Source organism: Lates calcarifer, linkage group LG20 (assembly GCF_001640805.2).
Source record: "Lates calcarifer isolate ASB-BC8 linkage group LG20, TLL_Latcal_v3, whole genome shotgun sequence".
NCBI classification, from domain to species: Eukaryota; Metazoa; Chordata; class Actinopteri; family Centropomidae; genus Lates; species Lates calcarifer.
In genome coordinates, this window is record NC_066852.1 from 1696265 (window position 1) to 1706432 (window position 10168).

General features: G+C 40.3%; 1 protein-coding gene across 1 annotated transcript; it reads left to right on the forward strand.

The window, feature by feature from the left end:
* The first annotated feature begins 1180 nt into the window (after positions 1 to 1180).
* LOC108899918 (heterogeneous nuclear ribonucleoprotein A/B) lies at positions 1181 to 6880 on the forward strand. Its single transcript, XM_018700662.2, has 9 exons — positions 1181 to 1314; positions 2581 to 2789; positions 3101 to 3269; positions 3556 to 3714; positions 4098 to 4229; positions 4349 to 4454; positions 5378 to 5524; positions 5657 to 5747; positions 6501 to 6880. The coding sequence occupies exons 2-8, from the start codon at positions 2605 to 2607 to the stop codon at positions 5725 to 5727; spliced, it is 969 nt and encodes a 322-aa protein (XP_018556178.1). The 5' UTR covers positions 1181 to 1314; positions 2581 to 2604; the 3' UTR covers positions 5728 to 5747; positions 6501 to 6880.
* The last annotated feature ends 3288 nt before the right edge of the window (positions 6881 to 10168 follow it).

Sequence of the window (10168 nt, forward strand, 5' to 3'; positions counted from 1 at the left end):
TTGATGTTGCCATGGGTGAAGCAGTCGGTGGAGGCAAAACATTCACCCTGAGCCCCAGGATTTGCCAGTTTTGCTGTGTTTCATGTGACCGCAACTCTCTGTCTGTTTTACCCATATTTATTGACATTAGCTTCATGTTATTTCATGCAACCTGATAATAAAATGATTTTTGTTCCCAGTCATACCAGAGATGTGTCGTTTGCTGTTGCAGTTTTTTTTTTAAAGATGAGATTTTTGACATGAGAAACACAGGCCAGAGAGAGGGGGATGACATCTGACAACAGCTCCCAACTGGAAGCAGCTTGGAAACACCTTTCCTTGGAACAGGAAATAGTTTTTCAGCTCCGAGAAGCGGGATAAAAATCTTTTCTAATGTGCAGCGTCTTGAATATTTTCTTTTTCAGATGTTAGAAGTATTGTGTCACTGGTAATTCTGGATTGTCAGGGATTTAACTTTCAGGAACACAAATGTTTACCGAGCTCTGTAACTCAAATGATAATAATATCACATGAGAAAGACAAACTGTGATTGAGATTCAATCCACGAGGAAGCATTTTGGGACAAACCATTCCTTTAATCTGTAGGTCGCTGCCTTTTTAAATTACGCTAATAAAGTTCATAAAAATTTTGTGTCAACAAAAATATTTTACATCTAGACTTTCTGCATAATTTATTCATAATTTTACTTTTTGCACATGAACATCTATATTTACTGCAACGCTTCTGCATGAAAGCATTATAGATTTAATAATGACGCACTTGTTGGACTTTTATTCTAGCAATTACAACAACTGGGTTAGTGTGGACATGGTAATCAATTGTCGACAGTCAATAGGGGCCCAAAAACACATTTTGCCCCGGGTCTCCTCAGGAGCTTCACCCGGCCTGTACTCAAAATAGAAACTGCGCACACAGATAAACAGCTTTTACACTTTTCAAGCCGCTTCTGAGAATTTTCTATTTTATCGAGCAAAATAGTAGAAAAATAAAGATTAAAATAAAGATTATCCGATTCTATAACAAAAAAAATGTCTCATTAACGATGAAACAACAGAGTCGGAGAGAGGACAGGAAGCAGGAAGGACGTTTGGCTGCTTTATTTGATGTTTTCTCATCTGTGCGGGCAATCGGCCAATCATATGCCGCCTTCATTCGCACGAGAGAGCCTCGCGTCCAATCACAGACGTTCTCACTACGATGTGTGCCAGCGGTTGGTCACATCCGGTGGTATATATGTTGCCACGAGTTAGCGGCGAATTTGGAGAGTGTCCATTTTGAGCAGCGAGTCGGTGTCTCTGGTATTTCCCCGTAAAGTAAGCACGTTTTCTTGTTTTTATTTGCACATTGAAACTCGGGCGAGGAAGTTCAGCTCAGCGTAGCGACTTCTTTCGTCGCGTTGTTTCCCTCCCGCCCACTTTTATCCGTGCGGTGTCCTCTTGTTAGCAGTAAATCTAGCTAGCCGTCTGTTAGCCACCGAGTTGCTAATGTAGTTTATCGCGGTAATTACGTTGAATGAAAGCTCGTCTGCGGGCTGTAGTAGAAACGAAGCACTTGCGGCTTTTTTGAACGGTAATTGAGATTTTACTTGGACCATTTATAGGGACTTTCCCGGCTTTTTTTTAAATTCAGGACCAGCAGCTTAGCTAGTAGCCGCCGGGCCTTCACTCGGGACGAGCGGTAACGGAGCAAAGCGCGGTCCATTCACACTGGTCTTTGCTGCTGCTTCGTCTTTGTGAACATGTACACATTCAGCAGTGTTCACTCATAACCAGCTCTGTCACAATACTCACAATAAGCAAGGTGTATGACCACAAACATACGACTGATGCGGTTAAAAGATATTAATTGTATTGTGGAAATTATATGCTAGCATGCAAATAGCTCCCGAAACTGTAACTTACTATAAACTTTCACGGTGTTATACTGATTGTTATGACTTTAAAAATAAATAAATAAATGTGAATAAATATTTAGATGATGCCGTTTTTATTTCTTAGCGCCTCATGCCCTTTTTAATAATAGTAATAATAATTACATTATGCACAGGTTTTAGAGCTGAAACAGTCGATTTATTGGCTTTGGATTTACAGAATAATAAGCAGCATCGTTTCAGTCATTTAAAAAAAAGTGCAAATAATAAAGTAGATTTCAGTCCTCTGAAAAGAGAGTTTTCTGCACATATATCATTGTAAACATAACATTTAGTGGCCTTTTTGATCGAGCAAAACGTGACATTTGAAGACACAAACTTTATTGTTTCATACACTAAACGATTGCTTGTTTTAAGCTAAAATAAATAAGTGTTAAATGCAGCCCTACTGCTTGGTTGTGCCTCAGGGTCCCCAAACGAAAAATGGAAAATGATCTCACAATAGATTGCATTGTAAACTGTTCAGATTAATAAATAGCAAAGGTCTAGTGATAAAAACACAACATGTTTATTTAATGCTAAAGCTTAGGAGTCTTTCTTTGTTTATGCTCTGTACTTGATATAAATTAAGGATGCGTCACTTTAACCCATTGCTGCTGCATCGGCCGCTGTTCACTCCATTAAAAGAGCGACCATGTCCTGTTTTCAGTCTCTTGAAGAGCCCACCGTCACAATGTCAGACACTGAGAATCTGCTCATGGAGACATCGGAGCAGAACGGCAACGAGGGAGAGGAGGACCAGAACGGAGCCGAGCAGGAGCTGATGGGAGGAGGAGAAGAAGAAGAAGAAGAAGAAAGCCAGGACAACGGCACAGACGGAGGCAAGATCGATGCTAGCAAAGGAGAGGAGGATGCAGGGTGAGTGTTTCTGGTTTTCCCCCTGGGACCGGCACTGTTGGTTTTCAGTAAAAACGGTAAACATAGTTTCATTTCCGGCCAACTAAAAACTGAACTGGGGCCTTGTCGAGGACAGAGTGGTGATAAAAACATTAGAGATAATTGTGTGTGAAGTTGCCAAGCAGCTGTTAGCAAGGATGTTGATGGTCAGTGGGTCAAGTGCAAATCACGTAGTGATACACAAGAAATAGAAGTTAGCCAAGAGAAACGAGGTGTGTCTTCTGTGTCAGAAGTAAGAAATAAACACCACGGCGTCCCTTTTCTGTTTGCAGTAAAATGTTCGTGGGCGGCCTCAGCTGGGACACGAGTAAAAAAGACCTGAAGGATTACTTCAGTAAGTTTGGCGAGGTGTCGGACTGCACCATCAAGATGGACTCCAGCACCGGCCGATCCCGGGGCTTCGGCTTTGTCCTCTTCAAAGACCCCGCCAGCGTGGACAAGGTGAGTCATAAAGTCGAGAGAAACCAACACATTAATAGTTCTGTTATGATCAGATGAGGACTGATGCTTGAGGATTAACACGAGTAACATCTGGATCTTTGTTAAAGTTAAAGCACCAGAAAGATCATGGAGTGAACTGGGTGCAGTGTGTTGTTGTTTTTACACAGACCGTTTTTGTTAACCTCACTGACGTGACTTAAGATCAATGCAGGAGCATCTGTCCATGTTCTCACGGCATCATTTCATTCCTGTGTATGCTCTTAATAAAACGTGTGTGTGTCTGCAGGTGCTGGAGCAGAAAGAACACAGACTGGATGGACGTCAGATCGACCCCAAGAGGGCGATGGCCATGAAGAAGGAGCCCGTCAAGAAGATCTTTGTCGGAGGTTTGAGCCCTGAGGCGACCGAGGACACCATCAGGGAATATTTCGGCGCTTTTGGAGAGGTTAGTTTTCTTAGACTCCAGTAGCCCTGAATGCTCAGGCATTGAACACTCTTACAGAATTAAATCACAGTCTTATTGACCTGAACGTAATTTGAGAGCAAACACACTTCTCTCCTACAGAATTCTAAAGGGAGGATGGTTTAGTCAATTTTAATCCTGCGACTGCTGCACAACACTTTGGTTAATCAGTCCAATCCCTGAGCTGGACACGGATGCCTTTCCTAATTAAGCTACTGGCTAATGAACAAGTGGCTGATTAAAACCAAGTTTCTGGTTCAAGCTTCAAAGGACAAGCCTCTGATAGAAAGGAACCTGTGTTATAATAATGCTACCCAGAATTAGAAATGTTTTGAAACATGTTTTTGACGGATGCCTCCTTCCAGATTGAAACCATCGAGCTCCCCATCGACCCCAAATCGAAGAAAAGGAGGGGTTTTATCTTCATCACATACAAAGACGAAGCGAGCGTCAAGAAGTGTCTGGAGAAGAAATACCACAACATCCAGGGCAGCAGGGTACGTGTACACACACACAAACAGTTTTACCTCAGCAGCTCTGGATGATTAATGATGCTCAGGATTTCAGGCGGATGAGTTCAGGATTTAAAGTGTGTGTTTGCGTCTCCTCCTTTTAGTGTGAGCTGAAGATCGCCCAGCCAAAGGAGGTGTATCAGCAGCAGCAGCAGTACGGAGGAGGACGCGGTGGCGGTTATGGCGGCCGGGGAGGCAGGGGCCGTGGAGGTAAGAACGAGGAGTCTGCTTGTTTTTCCTGCAGGCGTATCAAACAACCCTGTTCCCTTCACATCTGGAGACTGTAATGACTGTCACACTTGGCCATATTGACATTTTGATAAATGATCTGTAAAGTAAAAGGTCTGACATAAACAGGACCAAACAGAGATAGAGCTTTATCTCTGTGAATCGTCGGACATTGAAACATTTTCAGCTGAATATTTTCTTACTGTTAAGTTACATCTCTTTTTAAAATCCGGACAAAGGATTTTTGTCGTCGGACGTCTGGTTCTTACAGAGCCCAGGACGGGACATGGAGAGAAAAGAAATTTTAAGGTTGGGGGGAAAAAAGATGCACTTTGTACTTTGAAGAAGTAGTTTCACAAGATCTCAACATCTCGCAAAAATTGCTCGACCTTGCAAGATCTTGAGAAATTTCTGCGAGGTCTTTTGGGATCTTTTTTTTCCCCCTCCATGTCCCCTTTGGGACTCTGAAGGTTCTTAAGTAATCAGAGAAACAAGCTCAACAGCACCACAGAGAAATACTGATTTGTAGCATTAAACTGCTTTACTCAGTGTTATTTTAACACTTAACAGGAGACCACTGTGGATAATTTGGCTCCCAGTAAAAAAAATCCTCCCACAATAAAAACAAGCCAGGCTAACGTTAGCGGCAGCTCAGCTAACAGCTGTCAGCCCCTTACTGACTTCCTGTGTCCACTGAAGAGCAGCAGGAAAACAGATTTTTTTTAACGAGACTACTTTATTCAGTGATTTTTCAGTTTTAATTATGGGGTCTGTTTGTTTTGGAGTGGTCGAAACCTCTGAGGATAATTCAGCTCCTGGTAAAAACCTCATTAGAGAAGGAATCTGAACCTACAAACACGACACACAGTGACTTGTAAATAACTGTAAATAACTTTGTGTCTCAGGTCAGAACCAGGGCTGGAACCAGGGCTACGGAAACTACTGGAACCAGGGCTACGGTAACCAAGGCTATGGCTACAGTGGATACAGCGGCTATGGCAACTATGACTACTCTTCTGGTTACTATGGATACGGTCCCGGATATGATTACAGTAAGTACAGTCAGTCAGTGATTTGATGAGACAGTTCTCTTTATGATAACCTTAATGCCATAGTCTGAGTACAGGAAGTTACCAGAAGTAGTAGCTGGAAAATCTTGTGTTTGACCCGTCTGTGCTCCACAGACCAGGGCAACGCCAGCTACGGGAAAACCCCAAGACGGGGGTCACACCAGAGCAACTACAAGCCATACTGATGATCACATGGTATTGCAAGGTAAGCCACAGCTATAAGTACCTTCCTCCTTACATACTGTAAGCACAAGCTGAAACTGAAATCCCATCTGCATGAGGTCATAGTTCAGTTTTAGGACTGACAGCTGGTAAACCCCGGCCTGTCTGAACCTATTATGATTAAGGGTAGGATTCCTACAGAGAGAGAACTTTTTATTAAAGAGTTAGATCCATTTGTTTAACTGAAAACATCTCTACATATCACTACCAGACTCCATTGACAAAATCATTAATTTTACTGAGCAGAACACAGGAGATCCTGGAATACAATGCCTCGATCGGTTGGTTAGTTTGTGTTGTTGTGTGGTACTTTTGCTTATGTAAAGGACCTGAATACTTCTTTGACCAGTGAAAGTCACACAATAACACAAAATAGAGGCAGCAGTATGCTAGCAAACCTCCCGCTCATCTCGTTAAAATGACTGATTTTGTCAATGGAGTCTGGCAGCAATCACACAATGTTTCTGGCTGAAAGAAGGATCTTACTCTTGTAATAAAAACGCGTCTCTACGAATCTTGCCCAAAACTTTATTAGACGCCTATAACAACAATCTGAGCCTGTCAGTGACAGTGGAGACACCTTTACCTAGATTTATATTGAATAAGAGAAACATGAGACAAAATGTCTGAATCTCTGAGAGGATTATTTTCTTTTCCATTCATCATTTTGTGCATCATTGAGTTGGTGTGTTAGACATTTTGTATTTAACCAGATTTTTTTGTGTCTTTCCTTCAGGACTCCAGTGATCCTGCTGAACGGGCACACTGGGCTGAACTCGACCTCTTTTATGACAGAAGACCATTTGTACAGAAAACACCTGAAATGTAACTTTTCCATGTTTGGTTTTGTTTTGTTTGGTTTGTTTTTTTTTTTTTTTTTTTTTTTTTTTTAAATCCTATCATTTTTAAGTTTTATTTTTCCCTTTAGTGTTTTTTTTTTCTCGTCCCTTCCACATTTCCATCGATGGAAGTGTAATTTTTACTGTACTTTTTGGTACCTGTTTTGATTCTAATGTATTGTAAGGGTTGTATTTTACATGTTTGCTGACTTTACAGGTTGAAAAATCTTGGCGCTGTAAAGGAGCTTTTTTGACAAATAAAAACAGTTTTCAGTAATTTTTTTTTTGGTTCTGATGCTTCCAGGTTCTGGGGTGGAAGATTAAAAAGTTGAATAGGTTTAGAATTATAATTCATTTCTCAAAATTAAAGGAAACCCTGATTTCTTGATTGATCAGCCTAAATTATAAAAAAAAACATTTCATATCCCCCCTCAGATGACATTTAGTTGTTTTTTTCTTTTTGTAGAGTCCAGTGTACCAAAAGCAAATTCAAACTTAAGTTTCAATTCCTTAAAACTAAAAACTGCCTGTAAGTTTTTGTCTTCCAGGACATCCTGAATTTACAAGGGAATTGGAGCAGATATGTGAGATGTAACAGGGAAAAATGACTCAACCACATGTAACTGTGGGACCTGCTGTTTATATCAAAACGCCCTTTAAAACAAACTAATTGTACAAGTTTCTATTCTGGTTTAGTTTGTGTTTATAAAAGATGGTTTTTTTTCTTTCTTCTTTTCTTTTTTTTCTTTTTCTTTTTTTTTTTTTTTAGAAATACCCGCTCTGACGTTAAATGTCTGCTTAAGTTTTTTCTGAACAGACTTCAGACCTTTGGAGTCTCCTCCGCTAGTGTCTTTGGCAATTTTATTAGTAATAAACATTTTCATTTGTAATAATTTGTGTATTTCTAATGCTTAATGTTACTGCTAATCGTGATCTTGAGTCCTTAAAGAATAGAAGAATTTTTTTTCTTTTATTTCTAAATTCTGGTGCTTAAACTCGTTTTAAACGATTCCTGTCCACACATCAACATCTACAAAAACATTCGGATGTTTCCTCTGTTATGATTTTCCCTGTGATGCTATTCTGTCCAAACATGAGGAAAAAACCTCCCATAAAAAGCAAAAACTCTGGTGAGGATATAACAAAGGTCAGGGGTCACCACAGTAAGTAAAGAGTCAATACAGTCATTTATTAATTTCTGTACAAATTTGTTGTCTTTAGGTGCAAGTCATTCACTCAGTCTGTGTGGAAAATAATAGAACCAAATTGGGAAGCTTCGACTTGAAAACAAACCAAAAGAAAAAGGAAATCTGTCCCAAAGAACATGAACTGTGCTTTAATATTTGGTCAGTCAACAGTAGCCACATTTTGTGGGCTGTCATTCACACCAAGAGACTGTCGTCCAGCCGCGAGTAGGTGAAGAGGGCGATCTGCTGCTTTCAGAGAGAACGTGGTTCAAGTCCTGGTTTACCCAAAGAAACGTGTGTTTTCCTCACAGCACTCTGCGGCAGGATGTCTTCATAATATACAAGACATAATTAGTGTGAATGCTTCAGCATTCAAACCTATTATTATATAGTAAGTCTGTAAAAAAACATGCAGTTTATTTAAATTAGTTAAAAGCAGATTGGTGATGTTTTTAAGAAACAGATTTTAACCTGTAAACATGTTTCTTCCTGAGAAATGTCTTTAAACAAGTGTAAATGTTCATGTAGAGAGACATGAGAACATCACTACTGTCATTATCAAACCATGATCATATGTTACATCTGCTCTTTACAAGTGTTAATATGTGTAAAATCTGAGTTGTTTCCACAGACTGAGAGCAGAGTCTCCGGGATCCAGTGGTCTGTCTATGAAGAGCGACTGGTCCAAAGAAGAACCTCGGTAATGACCTGGACCCTCAGACACAAAGTAAGAGACAGTTTCTACTGTGAACTGAGCTGAAGATGATTCAACATTAGCAGTAGTAGGAGCTCTGAGTGGATATTTACTGAGGGTTTGTGGTCCTTGTTTCTAAAGTCACAGTCACATTGTGTTTGTCTTCGTTTAGTAAAGGACTGTTCAGAGGTTTTGTGCAGAAAACAGTGAAGAAAAGCAGCACTGCTGAAAACTGTCTTCAAATAAACTGTCTCCTGTTCAAGTTGACAACAAATGGGAGGAGGGAATGTAAATGTATCCACACAGCTTTCTGATCTATCACTGTAGATAATGTAAAGATTATAGAGCTGCATTCAACCTGTGAGCTGAGGGTTTTCCTCCACTGATGTAATGTGTTATAATGAATGTGTTGATGTCCACAGAGAGACTGAACACCTGTCTGCAGATATCATCATTTCTGAGAACAGGAGTTGTTGTTTTCTACAGAGTCATTTGTTCTATCACACAGCTCTGACATTTAAGATGATTCTAAAGAGCACAACATGAAAAAGCTTTTCTCTGCTTTAGTTTTTCTGTAGCTGATGAAAAGAATCATCAGATGTCTTAGTCTGACAGTGTTTGTTGTCTTTGAGCAGATAGTGGTCTGCAGGAGGTTTTAGATGAACGTGTGACTGAAGGAACTGATGGAACAGGAAGTAGAACCCTCCTCAACAGGATCTACACTGAGCTCTACATCACAGAGGGACAGAGTGAAGAGGTTTATACAGTTCTGGAGCACATGTTGACTACTGGACAGAGAGGAGAACTGCCCAAGACCATGACTGACCTGTACTCATACTGTACTAACATGCCACGTTGACTTTGTAGTGCAGAGTGTGATTCACTGACTCACTTTTATTTCTAACTTACTGTAATAAAGTCCTGCGTGGACTTGAGGTATGGAGGAGCCAACATGGAGTTCTCTGAGTCCTAACCTGCCGTCATTCTGCTTCATCCAAGAGACCCTGGAGGGGTGGATCCTTCTGGAAAATGTAAGTTATGTTTTTTGTTTTGTCCACATGAAACCACACACATAACAAACACTCATCCATTCAGAACAGTCCACAATTCGTGTTCACATCCTTCAGCTGGTCCTGTGCTCACATTAACTATGGCTAAGGTATAGGAAATATGTGCATTATAAAATATTTATATTGTTATTATCTCGTTGTTGTATATCTCTACCAGACTCCATTGACAAAAACAGGGATTTTACTGGGAGCTGCTGGAACACCACTGCCTCCATCTGTTAGTGTGTTTCTTTTCTTGTGTGACTGCCACTGCTGGAAGAAGTGTTCAGATATTTTATATAAGTAAAACAACAATTCAACACAACAATACAAACTGACAGATGGAGGCAGTGGTATTCTTGCAGCTCCTGTGTTCTACTCGCTAAAATTCCTGTTTTTGTCAATGGAGTCTGGTAGTGAGATGTAGTGATGTTTCTGGTTTAACAAAAGGGGAGAAGAAGTATTCAGATCTTTACACCCATGACACCGCTCTCTCCATTGTCTCCTATTTCAAATCTACTGATTCTCTGACAGTCAGCTTTTATCTCATCGTCATTTCTGTCATGTAGATTAGAGGACTTGTTCCAAATACAGACTGTCTATATTTTCAATGAGTTTTTTTCTTCAGATTTTTT